This window comes from Lepidochelys kempii, chromosome 2, assembly GCF_965140285.1.
Source record: "Lepidochelys kempii isolate rLepKem1 chromosome 2, rLepKem1.hap1, whole genome shotgun sequence".
Taxonomy (NCBI): domain Eukaryota; kingdom Metazoa; phylum Chordata; order Testudines; family Cheloniidae; genus Lepidochelys; species Lepidochelys kempii.
In genome coordinates, this window is record NC_136381.1 from 263,091,463 (window position 1) to 263,113,740 (window position 22,278).

At 51.8% G+C, this 22,278-nt stretch overlaps 1 protein-coding gene across 1 annotated transcript; it reads left to right on the top strand.

Moving 5' to 3' along the window:
• Positions 1 to 905: 905 nt before the first annotated feature.
• Positions 906 to 15,167, top strand: C2H1orf35 (chromosome 2 C1orf35 homolog). Its single transcript, XM_073334832.2, is given in 11 exon segments — positions 906 to 1,211; positions 1,731 to 1,791; positions 2,924 to 3,101; positions 4,460 to 4,610; positions 5,205 to 5,250; positions 7,288 to 7,370; positions 8,109 to 8,181; positions 9,490 to 9,569; positions 10,270 to 10,410; positions 14,233 to 14,527; positions 14,529 to 15,167. Coding segments are annotated over 9 exon segments (990 nt in total). The 5' UTR covers positions 906 to 1,211; positions 1,731 to 1,791; positions 2,924 to 3,007; the 3' UTR covers positions 14,556 to 15,167.
• Positions 15,168 to 22,278: the final 7,111 nt, after the last annotated feature.

A 22,278-nucleotide genomic window follows, 5' to 3' on the forward strand; every position in this document is an offset into this window, starting at 1 on the left:
ATTATCTTGCATATGTAACTCTCTGGTTTATTTTATAGGGTCCCATATACTATATATTTCATAGGGCCATTTATATGCACCTAGTTTATTTAATAGGGTCTCATATTGTATATCACATAGGGCCATACATATGCATCTAGTTTATTTTATAGGATCTTATATTCATACATTATATATTTCATACGGCCTTTCGTATACATCCAGTTTATTTTATAGTCTTATATATTAACATATGTTTCATAGGGCCTTTTATATGCATCTGGTTTATTTGTATAGGGTCTTATATATTCATATTTTATAGGGCCTTTCCAATTAATCTGCAAAAACCAAGGAGTTGGGTGCCACGGGACTCCGTGTTGTTTTTGTGGATACACACTTACACAGCTACCTCCTACTAATCTGGTTTATTTTATGAGGGTCTTCCATCGCAAATCAATTAATCCGTTGTGTTTTGCATTTTCTCAGAGCTTTAGGAACCTCGTGTAATCCTCACAACAGCCCGGCAAAGGGGAGCGGTGGTTAATAACAACACTGACTTGTCCACGGGGGACTCAGAGCTGTCACCGCTTTGGGTCAATACCTTGCAAATGCAGGGGCTGAAACTCCCCTGGGGGTGTAAATTTACACTCAGCTCCTTACACACCCACCCACGCGCGGCTGCCTTTGCCCACGGAGCAGCCCCCTTGGACTCCAGAGGCACGAAGTCACTCGCGCGCGCGCGCACAGCCCCTGCAGGCTCGCGCGGCCTCCCCGCCCGGGCGGGGGCAAGCGCTGTGGGCTCCCTTCTCCACCCGAAGGCGCCGAGTTGCTGCCTGCGCACCCCCGCCCCTGCAGCCACTTGGTACAGCTTGCGCTCTCCTCCCCCCCGCGCGCGGCTGCCCATCGCAGTGGTAGCTCCCTAGGCACGCTGGTAGCCCTGCGGCGGCTTCTCGCGAGTCGCCGTCCCGGGGGCGGGTTCGGGTCCGGCGCGGGGCGGACCCGCGTTCTGCCGCCTTGGCGCGGGCTGGAAGCGGCTCAGCCCCGCCCCGAGGGGGGGGGTTCCCTTTGCTTGCAGTGCCGGTTATTGCAAGGTATTGGGGTATTGCAAGGGAGGGCCCCGCTGCAGGGACCGAGGCGCTGGAGGCGTGGAGCCAGGGGCCCCGCCGGGCCGGCGGAGCATGAAGCGGGCACTGAGCCCGCTCGCCTTTGACTGCTGCACGCAGCGTCTTCCGGTAATGAGGCGGTGGCTGGGAGCGGGGGTTGGGATCCGGCATTAGAGCCATGTGTGGTTGGGTTTAAAATCCTGGTGAAAGGAACTCTGCTGCCTGCAGAAAGAAGGAACCAGCCTTATGAGCCCTGTCTAAAGGCCTAAGGGAGAGGATTTGGTTTGCTGCCTCATAAGGAATGTTTGCACGCGGTAGCTGGGTGTAAAAAAAAAAAAAAAAGGGCCGGGCGACGTCCAGGAGCTGTTCTTACATCTGTCGATCCCTGTTATGGTTGATGGCTGTGCTGACAACATGCTCTGCAAAAATAAACATCCCTAAGACAGCCCTCCCCCCCCCCTCGACCCCCATCCTGCAGCTCGGTGTGGCTGAGAGTGCGTGAGCTTGCCGCGTTTGGGCCTAAAGCAGAGATGCAAAGAAAGCATGCATCCGCTGAAGTGAGCTGTGGCTCACGAAAGCTTCCACTCCGATAGGTTTGTTAGTCTCCAAGGTGCCACAAGTCCTCCATTTATTTTTTTGTGAATGCAGACTGACACGGCTGCTACTCTGAAGGAAAGACCTGGATATCCTGGGAACTGTAAAGGAAGGGGTAATTTAGAGCCAGTTTTCTCCACACCCTCCCCCGGGGGCATGTTGCTTGGGAGGGAGACTTGGGGGCTGGTCATTGCATGGAAAGAGATGGAAAACCTAGAGGAACTCTGTGTCACAGAGGTTTGTTCCTTGTTACTGTGGGGAAAGCAGGTTGTGTCGCTTCTGTCTCCTGTGAGGCCTCTCCTGGGAGGAACTCTGTGTTTCCGGGAGTCTGCAAAATAGTATGCGTGTGTGTTCGTGTTCACGGCGCAGTATAAAAATACCAATAGCTCTCTACATGCTGAGGTATGGGGTGGATCAAATCTCATGCTTCAGGGCACAAGCTGATTGCCATGGGGGTCAGGAAGAGCTTCTCCTCCTCATATACAACAGTGAAAAATCTGCCGGGGCACTATGAGGGTGTTTTGCCTTCCTCTGAAGCACTGCACTGCCTCTCTGTCAGGATGGTGCCCTCAAGAACCGAGAGTCTCCCTTGGCGTGCAACTCCTGTGTTCTGCTAGATGTGACCCTGTGTCCTTTTTTGCCCCACATGCCTTGGGATAGCCTGCAAAGGGCCTGGATGGCAGAAGGAATCTGCCCCAGGACACCTATTCTTGCTCTCCTCTAGGGGTAGGACGGTGCCACCAAGTACTTTGCGTGGACAGTGGAATGGATTCAACTCAGCTTTCCACCTCTGTCTGCCACTGTAAACCTAGGGGCGGAGGAAGGCTCGCCAGTGGGAAGATCATGCTGGCAGAAAACAGCCTTAGCCTCTCCCTCCCAGCCTTAGCCAAAAAGTGGGGGTGCCCAAAGGATGCACTCTCATTTGATCCTCTGTAGAACCCCAGCCAGACGAGCGCAGGCACCTCCAGCTGAAATGCCACTGTCTGTCTCTGGGGGGGTGAATCCCCACAGAGGTATTGTGGGGGCAGGCTAACACGGGAAGCTGCCATTCACAGCACCCTGGGCCAGCTGCAGGAATTAGTGCAGATTCTAGCAGTCAGTGCCCCCCCTAGGAAAATCAGTCCTTTGCCACCGTCCCATCATGGCTCGCGCGCCAGAGGGGGAAGACATGATGTGGGTCTGGCGGAAGCTGGTTGGCTGTCGGATGTGGTCTGTAACCCTCGGGATTGTCCTGCTCTGTTTACTAGATCTGGACGACTCAGGGCAGAGATCTGCGCACCTCGTGGTGATCGATTTCACTTCCAGCTCCGCAGGCTGTTTCTTCCCGCACCATGTTCGGCTCCTCCAGGGGAGGAGTGAGGGGTGGGCAGGACCAGTTCAACTGGGAGGATGTGAAGACGGATAAACAGAGGGAAAATTACCTGGGTAAGAGTTGATCTTGTCATTGCATAAAGTGTCTTGTGTGAATTCAGCTCTTGTGAAAGGTGCCTGACAGGCAGCGCTGGAGGCTGATGTCCTTGGTATACTACAGGACGCACATGGCATGGGCACCATGCTTTCACCTTCCCTGCTGCCATTCCCCCGTGAGCACCGATCCCAACCTGAGAGCACCACTTCTGGAGCCAACAGGAGGATTTGGTCTCTCTGCTGAGGCTGCCGACGCAGGGGGACCAGCTATGACAGTTATTTTATGTCATGTCCATGTGGTAACTAGGAACTGGACACACGGGAATATTGGTGTTAATATTATAAACGTGGAGATGGTGTTGCTCTTTGCTTTATGTCCTAAGAGCTGTCATGGTGGTGGTCTTAAACACTACTGTGTTTCATTGATTTTTAAGGCCAGAAGGGACCATTCTGACCATCTAATTTGGCCTCCTATGTAACCTCACCAAGTGATTCCTGTGGGAAACCCAATTATTTGGGTTGGAATTAAAGCAGCTTGTTTCTAAAAAGATGGCCAATCTCCATTTATAGAAACTACTTGATGGAGAATTTACCACTTCCCTTAGCAAGCAACCTACAGGTAGCTGAATTTCACTGCTGGGCAAAGTGAACCCTATTCATACAGTCAGTACTGCTGCTAAATCACTTTGGGATTTGTTGTGATATAAAAACCTGAGGTCCTGTTCACCCTGTATGTTCATTAAATGGAACTTTTGTAGGCTTTGTGGTTTGCCCTGGGGTCTGGCCACCCTCCCTCCCCAAGTTGTACATTGTGCTGTGTGCTGTTTGGCTGCCACCATGCACCCCAGAGGTGGCCGCATTTCAGTACAGCGATGCATATAGAGTTACAAAGCCCTTCTGGATCCCTGAGGATGAAAAGTGCTATAGAAATGTAAGACGTTATTGTTTGCTATTAGTGGAAGCTGAATGGCTGGGACAGATTGGCCCAAATGCTGTCTTTTCACCTCAGAATAAATAATCAGCCCCTAGACTTATATAGGAGCCCTTGAATCACACCATGGACCTTGTCAAGAATAACACTTAGATATTACATAGCACTTTTCACCTGTAGATCTCAAAGCACTTTACAGAGGAGTTCAGGATCAGTAGTCCCATTTTACAGATGGATAAACTGAGGAATGGATGGGGAAGTGCCTTGTCCGCAGTCACCCCCCAGGTCAGTGGAAGACCTGGGTGTCCTGACTCCCAGTGCTGTGCCCTATGTGTTGGGCCCTGCGTGATCTATCGTTAGTCCGGTTGCATTGTTTTAGAAGTGATGTTTCATACTGGCCTAACACTTTAGGTCTCTTGAAGGCTTCTCTTGTTCTAAATGGCAGGCAACTCCCTGATGGCTCCAGTGGGCAGGTGGCAGAAGGGCAAAGACCTCACCTGGTATGCAAAGGGGAAGCAAGGCGACGTGCAGATCTCCCGAGAAGCCGAGCTGGCTGCAGTCCGGCTGGCCGAGCAGGAGGCCATGATGGCGGCTCTGTAAGTCTGTGGCAAGTGGGTCTAACGGGTGACCTCTCCAAGGCCTATGACATATTGAGAACCACAGTTTAAAAGACACCTTGAAGTTTGGTTCATCTGATCTGAAATCTGCAGGTACAGCTGGGCAAGTCACCTCTACTTCCTCTTCCACCATTTCTCTGTTGTGGCTACCTAGCTAATAAGTTCTTTGATCTCTTACTGTGTGTGTTTGTGCAGCAATGGGGCCATGATCTTGGTTAGGGCCTCTGGGGACTGTCATAATGCAAATAATTTATCTAGTGTTGTGGGACTGTAGGCAAATAGCTCTGTCTGATATTTCTAGGGTGCCCATCGCCGTGGTGTCTGAGAACCACATAAAAATGCATTTGTGAGCACCAAACAGGTTCGACTGGATAAATGTCCCAACTTCCTGAGCCCCCCTGCAGTCTTGTGGCAATAGCAACTCTGCGTCTAGTGACCTGGTGATCTTCAAACAATTCAACCGATGGAGAAGCAGTCTTGGTGTCTCGCTCCCTTTCTCCCAGCCCCTCTCCCGGAACGGGTGATTCAGCCATCGCTTGCTTTTGTAACTCATCTGGATTTTATTTCTTCCAGGGGCTACAAGAATGTGAAGAAACAGCCCACGGGCCTGAGCAAAGAGGTACGGTAGGCATCTGAGTGTGAGAGGTGGGGTCTTTGTGCGAGAGATTCAGGGGAGAGAGCGGGAAGTGGCGCTCCAGCAGGGCCACAGGCCCTCTCCATACCAAGTTATCTGGGTTTGACTCATGAGCCTACTGACATTTAATACTTTATTTTGGAGCCTGGATTCATGACTGGGGCTCTAAGAAAGTTCACTTGGTCCATAAAGCATTTCTACTGCTGCTTCCAAAATGTTCCCAGCCCTGCTGGGTCATGAAATATCAGTTCTTTTTTTTAAAAAAAAAATCACATCACTCTGATTACCATCGTGCTTCCTTGCCCAATCTAAGGGCTTGTCTACATAGTCTGGAACAGCTATTCCTGATTAACTCCCTCTATGGACACTCGTACTCTGGAAAAAGAGTGTGTTACTTTGAACAGACAAGGATTATTCCAGAATAAGAGCATCCACCTAGGGCGTTAATCAGGTATAGCTATTTAGCTTTAAATTCACACCCTACCGTAATCCAAATTAATTTCCCTGCTATAGACAAGCCCTTAGTCTGACATGACTTAAATAGCCAGTGTCTCCTGAGCTTTAGTTGAGTTGTGCTTTGTACAAAGCTGCTTCAGTTGGGGTAGCTGGTTCTAGAGACATCCGCTGCTGGACTCAGGTCAGAACTAGGAAGTTGTTAGCAAGATGGTAACCAGAATGAGGTGATTTTTAAAGTTCTGGGTCTTGGGATCTGGCAGAGCTAAAATTGAATGGTGTACACGCCACTGGGGAGTGATTATTTGTAGCTCTATTGGTTTTGCCGGCCAGATGACACCTTAAAACTCTTTTTCTCTCCTTCTTCCTCCCCCCAGTCTGGCTGTCATTATTGGCACTTAAGTGGGAATGAGCATACACTGCTGTGAATATACGCTGCACTGGGACTTGCTAACTTTCAAATTCTGCCTCTATGCAACATTAATGATGAATAAGACGTAAAAAGATGGAAGTGAGGGATTCACTGGAAATGTACTAGGCAGAATTTACCTCTCTCTGTGAACTGCCCATGAATCGCTCTACTGCTATAGTGCTCAGAGGCTGTGCAATCAGGACCTTATTTATTTATAGAACAATATTGTATAGTGGCCCCTACTGAGGCCAGGACTCCTCTGCAATAGGCACTGTACAAACACATGGAGAGGCAGACCCGGCCTTGAAGCACTTATAGTCTAAACTGACAAGACAGGCAGAGGATAGGAGAGGCACAGACTTGCCTGGAAGGTCAGAGGCAGAGCCAGGAATAGAACCCAGGTGTCCTGACTCCCACTCTAGTGCTGTTTCCTCCAGACCATGCTCAGTCAGCTGCTCCCTCGGATGATTGCTTGTCCCACAGCAGTTTTGTAGGCTTAGCAGAGTACCAGTGTTACACGCAGCCCCTTGGATCTCAGAGGCTTCCCCAGCTCTTACAAGCTGTGTACAAGGTACAAACAGTAGTGCTGGAACATAACCACTTCCTGGGCTGAGAGTGACGATCGGCTGGTGCCCTACAGGGAAGGGAAAAGAGGGGGGGCTCCTACTGAAAATGCCCTGGGAGGCTGAATTTCCATGTGGCACAGATAAGTCAGTGTGAGTTGCCCTTTCTGAACATACCTGATTGAACCCCACTGGGATCTGTGCCTATGGTCCCAATCATCCCACTGGCAGAATGGGGTGGATTTGCTGCACTTGTGCATTAACTTCAACGAGACCGTTTTGGTCAGCCCTGTTGCTGTCCATTACAGGATCGGGGCCTGTCTTTGCAAAGTGCATTGAGATCTGCTGCTTGAAAAGGGCCATAGAAATGGGGTGGTGATGGTGGGGCCTCATGGTTTAGTCAACTGAAAGCTTGTTCCTATTTCCATTCAGTCTGGGGACATACAGGTCACCTGAGTGCTCCACAAGGGGTGCTCCTGACTATGGAAAATACAGTATTGAAGAATTCAGCGCTCCCAGTTCTTCTAATACATGGATGTGGTTAACTGGTCAGGTCCACGGACTTACTGCTCCTTCTAACCTGTTCCTTCCTAGGATCTCGCTGAGGTCTGTAAGCGTGACGGAGCAGAGCGCAATGAGAAGGATACAGACCGTGTCTTGGGGCTGGGGAGTTCCAGGTATGGGGCTATTTTCCACTAGCATAAGAATTCCAGTGCTTTTCCCTGCTCTTTAGAACCTCTGGTGGCTAAAGCAGGAAATCTGGTGACCCCAAAACCACAAACGATGTGGAAAAGGGGATAAACTGCGAGGTGGCAAAATGTTCAGATGATACGAAATTACTCAAGATGGTTAAGTCCAAAGCAGACTGTGAAGAGTTAAAGGGCTCTCCCACAACTGGGTGACTGGGCAACAAAATGGCAGATGAAATTCAGTGTTTATATGTGCAAAGTAATACACACGAGGAAAAAATAATTCCAACTATACGTAAACATGATGGGGTCTAAATTAGCTGTTATCACTCAAGAAAGAGATCTTGGAACCATCGTGGATAGTTCTCTGCATCTGCTCAGTGCACAGCAGTAGTCAAAAAAGCTAACAGTAATAACAGTAATACTGTGCCCCGGTCTAGCGCATTCATCAGAGAGTTTTCAAAGGCCTTTCCAAACACTGATGAATCCTCATGCCCCAAGAGGAAACTGAGGCAGCACAGAAGTTAAATGACTCTCCCAAGATGACGCAGTCACTCAGTAGCCGAGCGGGAACAGATCTCAGGAATTCTTGACTGCCAGTCCCCTGCTTTAACCAGTAGGCATTGCTCCAAAAGTGTCATTGGCTCATCCCTCATGGTGACTAGAGAAAATCCTGCAGTACGCTCGTGTATGTGTGTGTATCTTTACTTTTTATTTTCCCCCCAGTGGTGGTGCTGGCAGAATGATGCTCTCCAAAGAGGACAAAGAGGCTGCCAAACTGGGGCTTTCTGTTTTTACTGTAAGTCTTTCCACCCTGTGCTCGTCATTCTGCATGCTAGGTGCTTTGCAGAGCATAGGAGAGGCTTGATCCCTGCTGCGTCTACACTAATTTTTACCGTCCAAGAGAAACTCCCAGAGTGTAACTTTCTGGGGTTAGTTTCACATTCCACATTGCTCGTGCAAATTGTGAGGGCTGCATTGGGGTGTGTGTTTTGTTTTGTTTGGTTTTTTTAAGGGGTTGATCCTACTCGCATGTCTGTGTAGGTGCTGACGTGGCCCTCCTCGCTAGTATCTGAGTGCCTCCTGATCACTAGTGGATTTTATCCTGATAGCACCCCTGTGAGCTACAGAAGTATTGGCCCTGTTTTATACATGGGAGAACTGAGGCACAGAGAGTAAGTGAGTTGCCCAAGCTCTCACAGGAAGTTTGTGGCAGAGCAGGAATTGAACCCAACTGTCCTCAGCCCCTGGCCAGGGCTTTTACTAGAGACCGTCCTTTCTCCATCTGTTCAAATGGATCTGGAATTTTGTCACTGATGTCATGGGAGCAGGATTTTGGGCAGGAGGGATATAGCTTTATTACCTGGATAACAGAAATAAGCCTGAATTGGCTTTCTGGGCCCCTGACCTTCTTGAACTCTGGGAGCATTTCAGACTAACTCTAAAGTTCGCAGCCAGCACCTATCTTTGTAACAGGGCAAATCCCTCGATACGGACACATCCCCCAACTTTCAGGAGAGTTTGGCTTGGGGTCAGCCCAGTTCTGGGGCTGAGAAGCGGGAGCTACAATATCAAATCCCTTCTTGTGAGCATTGGGGTTTGCTCTTGCGGCCGAGTTGGTGTAGTAACCCTAACCGCCCCATGGGTAGATAGACGTGAGAGCTGGAGGGTAATAGATGCGGGGGGGGAGTAGAAATGCAAGGAGAAGCTGAGGTCGTGGCTGGGAGGAGCTTGAGGGCGAGAGAGAAGATCCCTAGAGCAAGGGTCTAAGATGGTGCCACTTTGCCCTCCTGCAGGGGGGCACTGCCGGTCAGCACCAGCTGTCGCCCCAGCGCTGTCATGGCTGTGACCTAACTCGCAGGGTGTAACCTTTATGTGCAGTGGACAGCGCCACATAGCAGGGAATTGGCGTCGGAGTGAGAACGAAGGAGCTCCACGCTGCCAGCCCTGCCCCCAACCCCCACCCCCCCCCCGCCCCCCAGCTACGTTGCCACCTTGTTTAATCTTGGTATTGCTCAATAATACAGTGGGACCTGCTCTGTGTTGTTAACCATGGGCACGCTCAGCCTGACGGTCTCGTGCATCATTTTGTCTTGTGAAAATCTAGCATCAGAGAGCGGCAAACAGTCCGGAGGCCTCAGGGGCGAAGAGAAAGGTGGGCAAGGAGGAAAAGGCGGAAGAGGCATGGTAAGAGCAACCCACTTATGCTTGACGCACAGCGGGAGCTGCGGTGGGCTATCGTGAGACGCTGTTCACCCACAGCCGGGTGTCTCTGTCAATCAGATTCCCCTCTGACTGCGTCTGCACCCACTTTGATTTCACAGAGCTCCCTGCCAGCAAAGCCTTTTGCGTGTGGACATCTGCAAAGTTGCAGCTAGCAGCTCGGATTCGTTTAATCCCAAACTAACTTCCTTCCGCGCAGAAGTGGTTTCATAAAGATGAGGCTAACCCAGTGGTTCTCAGTCTATTTACCATGGTGGGCCACACCTGCAGCTCTCTGTGTTATGTGGGCCGCATCCGCACACTATAAATGCTACCTGTATGCCCCTGAGCATGTCACACGGGCTGCAACTGGGCACTGATTGGGCCGCAAACGGCCCGCGGGTTGAGAATCACTGGGCTAACCAATCGTGTGGAAGAAACAATACCATGTGCGTGAATCAACCAGTCACACAGCTAGATTATTAGATAGCTGCAGCAGCTGGTGAGCAGCTCAGGGCTTAATCCGTTCTTGCAAAACTTTCATGGAGTGATCCACAGCAGTGAGCCACTGAGGACAGGCACTGGGCTGAGACCTGGCAACTTGCCCCTGGTCAGCGAATGCAGCTGCGCTTTCAAAGAAGTGCTGGTGCCGTTAGCATGTCTCCCTGTTTCTTTAACCGTGCAGGCCCGAGAGCAGCAAGAAATCCAAAAAGGAGAAGAAGAAGAAAAAGAAGAAAAAACACAAGAAAGAGAAGGAAAAGGAGAAACATCACAAGAAAGAAGCAGCCACCACCACCTCCTCCCCCTCTCCAGATCATGGGGAAAGGTACCAGAGCTGCTGCTATCTTTCTCTTTCATGGCAGTGTCTAAAATCATAGAAGATTAGGGGTGGAAGAGACCTCAGGAGGTCATCCAGTCCAACCCCCTGCTCAAAGCAGGGCCAACACCAACTAAAGACCCCAGTCAGGGATCAGGACCCCATTTTGCTAGGCACTGTACAAACACAAGGGCAGTCATAGGCTCCAAGGCCAGAAGGGACCATTAGATCTTCTTGTCTGACCTCCTGTATAACCTGTGAGTGTGTTAGATATTATAGCTCCATGAAGTGTGTTAGGTATTATAGCCCCATTTTGTAGATGGCAAAACTGAGGCACAGAGCTCCAGATCACAGAGGAAGTTGATATTAGACCTGGGAATTGAAATCATGTCGTCCGAGTCCAGTGTTATAACACCAAGACCAACTTCTGACGTTCTGTGTGGCTGGAGAATTTCACTCAGTTACTCCTGTGTTGTGAGCTGCAGGGTCAGGAAGGGGCTCAAACTCAGGCATTGACTACCCTGCACTTTCATCAATAAAACTTTTGTAGTTCAGAGGTGCGAAAAACACCCCCCCCCACAGCCCCCGAACAACAAAAGTTTTGCCGAAGAGAAGCACCGGTGTGAACAGTTCTTTGTCGGCCGGAGTGCTCTCCTGCTGACAAAGCTATTGCCTCCCGTTGGGGGTGGATTTTGTTTGTCAGAGGGAGAGCTCTTGGCATGTAGCGACACAGCTGTGTCGCTAGAAAGTGCGTAGAAAACAAGCAGCCTGGAAAGCCTCCCTGCCGCAGCCTTTGTGTGGCAAGTGTGTCTGCTGCATTGTGCTCTCTCCTTTCCCCAGACAAGGGAGGTCAGAGTGTGTGTGTCATGGGAGTGGGGGCGGGAGGGAAACCATTTTCTTCTTTCAGAGTAGCAGCCGCGTTAGTCTGTATCTGCAAAAAGAAAAGGAGGACTTGTGGCACCTTAGAGACTAACCAATTTATTTGAGCATAAGCTTTTGTGAGCTACAGCTCACTTCATTTTCTTCTTGTGACCTAGCTTCACAGATTGGCCGTGGGTGGAGGCGGGGAAGGGGGTGTTGCATTAGCCGTGACTGACTAAAGCTGGGGCTCGACGCACGGTAGTTGGATTTGCTCCCCGGGGTAGGACGCTTGTTGTGAAGACTCTCTGACATTAGCAGCATTGGGTCAGGTAGCACCTTGATTTGTGCCACACCTGTACAATGCCGTGAGCCCACGTGCGGCAGCTGCTCCAGGTGTGGCTGGACCCCACCCCGTGAGAGTCTCTCTGCTAGCTCCCCGGGTAGTAAAAAGGCTCGGGGGGGGCATTGGTGCTGTGGATTGGCATGTCGTACCGAGCCAGCCCCCCCGCCCTCTCTAGTGGGGATTGAAATGCAAACATTCAATGGAGTAACCTGCTGAGCGCTCTTCTGTTGTGGCGGGTAGGTATTTTCTGGGCCTCTTGCCAATCTCAGTGCGTCATCCTCTTCCCCAGCCCTCTGTGTAGCAGCTTTAGATTAACTTCCGTACTAGCTATGCCCCCAAACAAGCACCAGTACAAATCGTCCATCCATTAAGCGCTAAATGACTTCTCTCTCCATGCAGTCTATAGCACACTGCTCCTTGGACCATTCGACCGAGCGTGCCACATCTCAGACTCCAGAGTCCAGGGCAGAACACCTCTTTGATTTTAATCAGTGGTGTTAGAATGGATTCTTGCTGTAATACTATGCTACAAACCAGCCTGCATCTCTCCAGTGCTGAACTGAGAACCATGGCTACAGGATGTTGGATCAAGGATAGACAGAGACTTTGGTCTGACTGTAACTTACAGTATAATTGCGGGGTCTAGGTAGTATTTAGCTATTTGCTCATTTAAAAACAAGATCCTGCTCTTAATTTTTTTTTTTTTAAGTATTTCTCTACGCACTGTTTGAAACCTGTACCCCATATGGCAGGAGAGAAGCCACGGTTAGAACATTTTGTTTCAATATTAATATCTTACAGAATAGTTTGTAAGATCTTTTGGTGGCAGGGATTGTCGTCTTGTTCTGCTTTTGTACAGCTCCTCACACAATGGGGTGTTGGCTCAGGACTAGGACTCGCTAGCTCAGGGGTTCTCAAACTGGGGGTCTTGAGGTTTGTCCATGTGGAGGAGAGGGTCACGAGCTGTCTGCCTCCATCCCAAAACCCGCTTTGCCTCCAAGCATTTATAATAGTGTTAAATATATTTTTTTTTTAAAAAGTGTTTTTAATTTATAAGGGGGGTGGCACTCAGAGGCTTGCTGTGTGAAAGGGGTCACCAGGACAAAAGTTTGAGACCCACTGCCTTAGCCTTCACCACAATCCACACACACAGTATACGGGAGTCAGTGCGGATAGTTCTTAGCATAAACAAGCCTACATTCTCCTCTCGCTTGTACCAGTGTAATCCAGGAGTAACTCAGTTGAGGATCATGGCATTACCCAGGGGTAACACCTGTGTGAGATCAGAACTAGGGGGTCCCAAGGGCTTTTCTCATTTGGCCCATGCTTACCTGGCGTGTGAAGGTTACATTTTAGTGCATTCACGTTTTTTTTTTGACGCATTTGCAAATACTTAACACACGAGGGCGCTGTGAGCCAAGAGCTGCCGCACTCTGTATAAGGGACATGTCCGTGGAATCCCAGAAACAAGCCTACCAACCCGGCTGCTTTTTTTTTTTTTTTTTTTTTTTTTTTAATATTCCTTCCCGTGTAGACTACAGAGTAACTGGCCGTGTCCAGAGGGGACCGCCAGCAGTCTGTCTCTTCTCCCGCTGGCTCATTGGGGTCATTTAACACCCCTTACCCATGCCGTGAATGTGGTGACGTGGAGATTGTCCCTTCACCAGTGGTCTGACTCGAGCCCCCATGCTGCCTTTTTCAAAACCAAGTCACCAGGGGCACCTTGCTGGCTTGTACCAGTGGCATGGAGAGCCCTGGCCAATGTCGGTGAGGGAGCACGGGGTATTTCAAGGCAGTGCAGCACACCCTTCCCCAGAGGATCTGCCAGTGTAGCTAGTGGTGATGGCTTACGCTAACCCCACGTGTTAATAGCAGTAAACGTCCTGGAGTATATTGCGGCAAAAGAAATGAAGTCCCAGGAATAGGCGGCCTCTCCATAGCAGCAGCTGTTAAATCTCAGCTGAGGGGCTCTGTGCTTTGTATGCAAACCATAGGGCATGCTGATGAGCATTGTGCAGATCAGGGAGATTTCCCTGGGTGTCCCCTATGCATCCAGCAGCCCTTGTGACCTACAGTTGATTACAAATGCACTGCTGTCACTCCAGCCTGGAGGCCTGGCCATGGACTGAAATGAACTGGCTTTAACAGAACAGCGAGTGTGAACAGTTTTGCAGGAGAATAACTCCCCCCTGAATGAATTTTTCTAGGGCCAGACTCTGATCTCTGTCAGAGGCGTAAATCCAGGGTTAACTGCATTGACACTGGGCATGGCAGCAGGGTTAGCTGGGTGTAACTGAAAGCAGAACCTGGCCCCTAGTTTGGAAGAACTTTGTTCTCGTTGTCCTAGAATTGGGTCCCCCGTAGCCCAGCCCCAAGACTGGGGGTGGGATCGTGCCCAAGGGAAGGGGAAGATGCAGACAGGGTAGGATTCTTCCCTGGGCTATGTTCCCCTGTGCAGAGCAGTATCTCAGCATTGCCTGCATCATCCTTTCAGCCAGGCTAGAGCATACAGGGACTGGTCCCTTATCACTTGTGTCTCCATTCCTGCTCCGAGGGTCTGTTCTCTTCCCCTCTCGGGGGCCGCGGGGTTTGCACCCGCAGGCTCTGACCCATCTTCTCTGTTGCAGGAGGAGGCGGGAAGCCCCACCCTCCAAGGACCATTCATCATCCTCCCGGCGGCTTGCAGACGGCTGGCGTGACAGCCATTCATCACCGGGCCCAGAGGCACAGAAGCAGCCCGGCAGGCGGCGGCATGACATGGACTCCTCCAGCAGCGAGGGCATGGGAGGGAGCCCCCCTCGCCGACATCTCCCAGCCCACAGGAATGACAGGAGTGGCAGCAGGGACCGCCACAGCCGGCACTCCCCCTCCAGGGGCCAGGGAAACGGCAGAGAGTCCCCCCCAGACCGCCACGCCAAGCGGCCGCCACGACACTGACTCAGATGTCTGAGCTGCAGGGAAGTGCAGGAAAGACTGGAACTGCTAGGGCCTTGGTTTAAAGGGATGCTGTCCAAACTGAAGTTACAGGACCAGATCCTCAGCTGGTACAAATCAGAGCAGCTGTGAAGTCACTGGATTGAGAGTGCATTGAACTGTACCAGTTCACACCAGCTGAGGATCTAGCCCAGAGGTTGGTGGGGGTGTTTTTTTTTATGCCCTTATCTATGCTACTGATGCCCTAGCATAGATGCCTAGTGTAGACACATTTATACCAGCATATGCACTTTCTTATGCCAGTATAATTGCAGTTACACCGGTAAAGCTTTTTAGAGGAGTCTAGCCCTTAGCTTGGCCAAGGCTGCTCCACTGGCCTATTTCTCTGATTCTGCTGAGCTTGCCCTGCCCTGCTGTGTCTTGTGCCCACAAAGGGTTTAAAGCCAGGTGCACAGATCCCTCCTGTATGTCTGCAGGGGGATAACTGTATGCCGGGGAAGCGAACCTCTTGCAGAATGGAGGCCTTTGTTTGGAAATGTTTATCAGGTCGCTGTCAAGTACTTGTGTGCCCAGAGTTAGATATTTTAGAAAACCAACGTCAACTACAGAACCTCCTGTTGAACCAGAATTTTACTGAAAAGCTTGGGGAGAGAATGTAATAGAAGAGAGATCTTGTTTGGGTTTTGACTATTGCCTGAGGTGAATGTCTTCAACCCGCTGTGTTAGTGCATGAGAACCAGCAAGGTTAAAGCAGCCTGGAACATGATGTCCAACAAAAACGGACAATGGATCTAGTCCGTTTCAAGCAGAGGGTGACGTAGCAAGTAAACAGGGGGTGACGTAGCAAGTAAACTGAAAACCAGGCAGCTGGAGATGAACAGTTTCTGCTTTAATAGCCTAAAAGACGTTGCTATCCGTGTGTGTTTTTACTGCGCTGAAGGGTTTTGTTGGTTTTTTAAATTTTTTTTAATCTGACACTTTTTTCTTTTAAATTTCCCCCGTTTTTTTTAAATGTACTTACACAGGAAGTTTTGTAAACTCCCCCCCCCCCCCCCCCCCCGGAATAAAATAACTTGAAGTTTAGGAGACTTAAACTTGTATTTGGACAAACAGCTAGTAACCGTGCCGCAACGTCCCTGATTGTGAAGTGAGATCAGAATAGCTGCTATGTAGTCCTGGCTAAAGTCTCTGCTGTTTGTATATTGGCACAACTCCACTGACTTCCGAAGCCAGGCCGGTTTGCCCCTGCAGCAATTCTGCCCATGGTCTCCAGAGCTGAGCCCAGGGGCCCTCATGCCTGCGGTAGACAGATGTCCCTGGCCCTCGATAACTTTGTTGGTGCCTGTTAGTGGGCTGGGGTTGGGATTCTCCAGGGGTGGTTGGAGCATCTGCCCCGAATGTGTAAGTTGGTCACTGTATTGCTGACACCATCATCTGCTAGGAAACCAGGGCAGGGTGGGAAATGGGCTGAGTCACGGAACCATCAGTGCAGGCGGCCTCTGGGGTGTCAGTCTAGGCAGGGAGACCAACAGTGAATGCCCCTGCTGGCTGCATCATACGGGCGGGGAAAACTTGCATGGCAGCTGCCCTTGCCATGGGTGCAAATAAGGGACGTCCGGCTGCGGAGCCGTCGCTGTGGCGTGCTCTGCCACTAAAGGATAGGCAATCCTCTGAATGGAACTGATGTGGCAGCATCGGCCTGGGAGCTGCCAGGTGCAAATCTAGCTTCCAAAACCTCCTGGCCTCTGGATGGCTGCTCCCCCCGAGGAACTGGTTCCTTCAGCACCAGGAGCCAGTGTCCTAGCTGTTCCTTCCCCTTGCTCGATGGGCTCCTGTGTACGTGTGTGCTTGCTGAGAAGAGGGGAGTGGATCCTGGCTCTCGGCTGGCAGGACTACGGATGGGATGGGAGAGAAGGGTCAATGGGGTAAATCAGTGGGAAATTGGGAAGGGAGGAATCAACAAAGCTGCTTCACGCTGGACTGCTGCAATGTGCCTCGCTCTAGTCCCGTCGCTGTGAGCAGCTCCGAGGTGCTGGTTCGACGACAGCTGTTTCCTGCTGTGGTAAATGGGACCCAGCCCTGGTAACCAGCCTGGGCAGCTGCTGCCTTGATTGTCTTGGTAGCCCAGAGGAGACTTGGCCAAGGTCACACAGCAAGTCAGCGGCAGAGGTGGGAACCTAGCTCTGATGTTTAGTCTTGCCAGGTTGCCAAAGACATCAGGAATTGGGGCTGGATATTGGTGAAGAGCTCTAGAGAAGACGCTGCACAATAGCCTCCCCCCCCCCCCCCCCCGCGGGGGCTGGAGGCCCCAGGCTGGGCTGTTTAGCGCTAGCCATAGGCCCAAGCCCTGCTTTATACAGGCAGGCCCCATCCTGTATGGACCCCTGGGGTATGGACTAGAGCAATGGTTTTCAAACATTTGTACTGGTGCCCCCTTTCACAAAGCAAGCCTCTGAGTCTGACCCTGCCCTAGAAATTAAAACCACTTTTTTATATATTTAACACCATTATAAATGCTGAGTGCAAAGCGGGGTTTGGGGTGGAGGCTGACAGCTCATGGCCCATCATGTAATAACCTCGTGATCACCTGAGGGGTCCCAACCCCCAGTTTGAGAACCCCTGGACTAGAGCCTCTAGTAACTCTGTCTCTCTAACTCCTACAATTTATCAGTTAAATGTGGGGCCGGCACTTTCCCTTTGGCCCTGAATGGAACTGGAGGGAAGTCTAGGGGGTAGCTCACGAGACTGGGACTTGGCAGACCTGGGTTCTATTCCCTGCTTGGCCACTGCCCTCATGGGTGACCTCAGGCAAGTCATGTCACAGCCCTGTGCCTTGGTTTCCCCACCTGTAAAATGGGATAATGGCACTGACCTCCTTTGTAAAGCATATTGAGACCGACTGCTATCTAAGAGCTGGGTGCCACTGTTACATATGAAACCCTGCTTTAGAGAGGCCAGGCAGGGATCTTAGCATGGGCGCTCTTTCTCCCTCTCCCACCCCGCCCCGATTCAGTCTTGCTCCCACTGAAGGCAGCGGCGAACCCCCCAGTCCAGGTGCTCCGGGGAGCTGCTGCATCAATGAGCAGTCCTGGCAGCTGGCACCATAGCAAGCCCTCTGGTCGATGTCAGCAGAATACGGCGCTAATCCAGGGAAGAGGATGCATTTCCCGCTGGGAGAGAGGAACCCTGCCACCCCTCTATGCTTTTAACCTTTCCTAGCGGTTGGTATTACCGGTCCACACGTGGGGCTGGCTCACTCTCAGTACACCAGAGAGCGTTTGAGTTTGGCGGGGCCAGCTGACTTGTGGGATAAGTCTGGCTCCCCGCTTCCCCCACCAGTGTCTCCCCCCCGATTCCCCCTCGGCCTCCAGGCTTGTTGTGCAATCCAGGCAGTTTGAGCCCGGGGAGGGGGGTGGGCAGGGGAGGCGCCTGTTGCTGTAAGAATAAGAGGAGGTCAATTAAAGAAGGCGACCCCGTTTCAGGGCAGTGGGGTGGGGGCTGCTGAGGGGGGTGTTGCAAATGAATCCCATTGTTGGGTGGGAGGGGGAGGAAAGGCCACGCTGGGCCCTACCAGTCTGGCTCCAGCGTTTTCCATCTGATTAATAGGCCTGCTCCCAGCAGGGAAGGGGCTTCGCGTGGGAGCCTGGCCCAGCCGGCAAGGGCAGGAAGCCGGGGCAGGGGGAGCCCGATGCCAGCCGCTGGCCCCTCTGGGGCTTGCAGGACCTGGCCGCTCCGCACTTCATCAGTGGCCTAGGGAAAGGGCTGGGCGACAAGTAGGGCTGAACCCTGCAGGGGCCATGTGGCTTATTCGGGCATTGGCCTCGGCTGAGACCACAAACAAAGGAGCCTGTGAATGCCAGTGGGGTGTGTGTGTCTGGCTGTGTAGGGATTCCCAGGGCCCAGGATTCATTAGCCCTGCACCCCATTGGCAACTGTGGCTCCCCTTCACAATCCCCCTCTTGCCCTCTGCCTGCCTTGTCTGTTTGGACTGTTAACTCGTGCGGCAGGGCCTCTCTCTCACCCTGTTTCTGTACAGCACCTAGCAGAGCAGGGCTCTATGCTCAGACTGGGGCCCATAGGCCCTGCTGGGATATGCACAGTGATGGGGGACAACAGCTCACACACGTGGTGAAATAGCAGTGAGGAGCCAATGGCCTTAACAGCCGTGCCGGTTGTGTGGCTGAGATAGACTGTGTTGTATTGCCTGTCAGTGCCTGAGCGGAGGCCCAGCCAGTGCCCGACTTCGGAGTGTTTGCTCTCCTAAGCAAACTAGAAGGCATCTGAAATGCACCCACCTCTAGGGTGGAGCACAGAGGGCACTGCAGAGCAGAACAGGGAGGAGACATTGGGATCAAGCTACAAAAAGTGCCTGGGATGATTAAGGTCCACACTGGCTCCAGGTCTCCTCCCAAGGGCTTGAACACTGAAAACTGCATGCTGCTCAATTTACCTACCTTGAACACACCACAGAGTTGCCTTGACCTTGCTGGGACTTGAACCGCTGGCACCAGTGATTAGGTATTCGCAGCCCAGTGCTTGGAAAGGCGCAGACTGGTTTGCCACCCTCAGTGGTGCCCTCCTTTTGGCTACTGCCACAGCTGCATATCAGCCGGCCCCTCAGCAGGGGCAAAATACTCTTACCTAGGCTAGCTGTGTGTACACATTGCCTGTAGGTGGCGCTGTCACTCCTCGTTTCCCCTCTGCTAGCAGCCCCTGCATGTGTAACCCAACCAGACTAGGTCTGTGCTCTCCCACAGAGGCAGGATGGTCGGTGTCTGTATGTTGGGGTGTAAGGGAATGAGAAGAAGTTGGCTATAAGGCAGGAGAGGGGGAGGGGGGCGTTTCAGGGCCGCTCACTGCACTGGCTGCCGGTTGTACAGAGAGAACTAGTCACGGTCTTAGTATTTAAAGCTTTTAGATGAGCATCTCGTCTGATATGTGTAACGGGCCGCAGTGTCTGATCCAGTTACCCCGATACTGAGCAGGCTAACTTGTGCTTTAGTCACACCCACCTTCCGGGAAGGCAGCCCATCTTGATCTGAAGGCAGCAAGAGCTGGAGAATGCACCACTGCCCTTGGGAGTTTGTTCCCGTGGTTAGTTAAGTTGGTGCCTTATATCCAGTTTGAATATGTCTGGCTTCAGCTTCCGGCCGTTGGGTCTTCTCCCGTCTGTAGGACCAGCTTACCTTAGAAACAGCCTTCTCGTGCACGGTTGGAGTCCCACGCCACTGTTTTGTGATGGCAGGAGGCAGGGCCTGTTCTGTGTGCAGGGCATGCCTGTCAACTTCTCTCCCTTCGGCGTACATCAGAATCCGCCGGGGGCACCCGTCAGGGCGAGACATGGGCTGAGTCTCTCAGATGGTGTCAATCCGCAGAACTCCACCAAAGCCAGATGCAGCTGGGACGATGCCAATTTACACCAGCTGAGGTTCTGGCCCAGAGTATCTTTCCTGGAGCACTGTGGCGCTTTCATTCAGGGGAAGACTTAAGACAAAGGGCAATTTAAAAAATGGTTAGGAGCTGTAGCGGGCAATCAGCTGTGCAGAACTGACTGACTTTGATGGAAGCAATGAGGTGATCAGGTGTGCCATTCCTTATGGCTAGGAGGGACCTACCCATTAAAGCACTGGTCTGGGAGCAGGTGTGGTGTGGAATTAGCTCTATACAAAGTGTCTCTAGTCACCTCTTTTGTGGCCTGCCAAGCTCTTTAGTCTGGATGCTGGCAAGGGGCCATCTCCTCAGTTCCTACACAAAGTGCCCAAGCCTGCCTGGCAGCAGCACTGTCAGACGTGGCTTGATAACGGTGCTGAAAGTCCAACATTTCGCTCCTTTATAGCGTTCCCCATCTATAGATCTCACCATGCTTCACAAGGGACAGTCATTATCTTCACCCCCAAAATGGGGGACAGAGGCACAGAAGTACTTGCCCAAAGGCGCACAGCTGGCTAGCAGCACAGCTGGGATTGGAGCCCCATCTCCTGACCCCCAAGTTCAGTGCTTGAGCCACGGGGCTGTCAGAGAAGCACAGCAGCAATGGGGAGCCCTGTTCCAGTCCCAGGTGTTTCTATCCCATGGGATAAATCAGTTTTAATGTGGGATTTAAACACAATAAGGAGCAAACATCTAGAAATTAAGGCATATTTGATGCCATGAGCCTAACTCAATCTATAGCAAGCAAGGATTGCAGTCGAAGTCAGTGGGGGCCAATCCCGCACTCAGCTACACTGCCGTCCTCATGCCAGGTGTCCTCCCTTGTCTCATGGCAACCCTGGTGCCAAGGGAAACCAAGTAGGTGGCGTGGCCAGCACAGGGAGTGTAAGATGGAGACAGGCCCCATTCCTTTATTTTACACTCTCACATTGGAGTGTAATGTTTCATATCACCTCTGTTCTGCCCCTGGGGGTGAAAGCGGCACTCCTGGGCACGGCTACGGGGCCCCCGCTCTGGTGGCACAGAGAAACCGAAATCCAGCATCACTGGCTGGCTGGAGCTTCCCTTGACAGAAGGGGAATCCGGGGATGGTCTAAAGCCATACAGCAGCTTCTAAGCCACGGCCTCCAGGCCCTGAGCACAGGAGACATTCCCAAGGGAAAAGGTGCGTGGGCAGGCTGTCTCTGTGTTCTAGCTTTCCCCAGCTTCCAAAACTTCCCCTTGGAGTAAAGGCAAACAGCTGTGATTAGAGCAGGCCTCAGACTGATCCCCAGCTGGCCCCAGAATCTAAAGACCATGAAGGTGCCTTAAAGCCATAAGAACATAAGAACAGCCCTCCTGGGTCGGACCAAAGGTCCATCTAGCCCAGTATCCCATCTTCCAGCAGTGGCCAGTGCCAGGTGCCCTAGAGGGAATGAACAGAACAGGGAATCCTCAAGTGATCCATCCCCTGTTGCTCATTCCCAGCTTCAAGAAAATAGAGGCTAGGGACACCATCCCTGCCCATCCTGGCTAATAGCCATTGATGGACCTGTGCTCCGTGAACTTATCAACCAACTTCCCCTCATGGTGTGCAATGCTGGGCTAGCCCAGGGTAGGGACTCGGGCCTACTGAATGGCAAATGGGTGCCAGTTTCACTCCTGTACCACTTATACCCATGTTCTGGCTAAGGTCCAGCCCCAGGGCAACCCGCCTGGCCACCCCGCAACGCCGCTTAGCTCTAACTACGCTGGTGTAAAGGAGAGTACTTCCCATCTGCGCGGTGACACGTGTGTGAAAATGGGGCTGTGGTTAATGGGAGGCAGGAACCAGGGCTCCAGGCATAAAAAACTCATTGGCACATAAAAGAAAAAAACCTCACTGTCCGCCCGGGACAACAGCCTGACCCGCACCAGGCGCTCAGAGAGTCCAGCAATGAGGGGCATTAGCCAGAGAGCTTCAAACAGGAACCCAGGTGATCTGGGGGCAAACCCTCAGCGGACGTAAAATGCTGTAACTATTGAAATCAGTAGCACTACATTGAAGCACATGGAGCAATGCTGATTTACACCAGCTGAGGATCTGGCCCCATTGCCCTGAGTAGAGCTATGCTGATTTACACCAGCTGAGGATCTGGTCCCGTTGCCCTGAGTAGAGCTATGCTGATTTACACCAGCTGAGGATCTGGTCCCATTGGCCTGAATGGAGATATGCTGATTTACACCAGCTGAGGATCTGGCCCCATTGCCCTGAGTAGAGCTATGCTGATTTACACCAGCTGAGGATCCAGGCCCATTGGCTAGAATGGAGCTGTGCTGGTTTACATCAG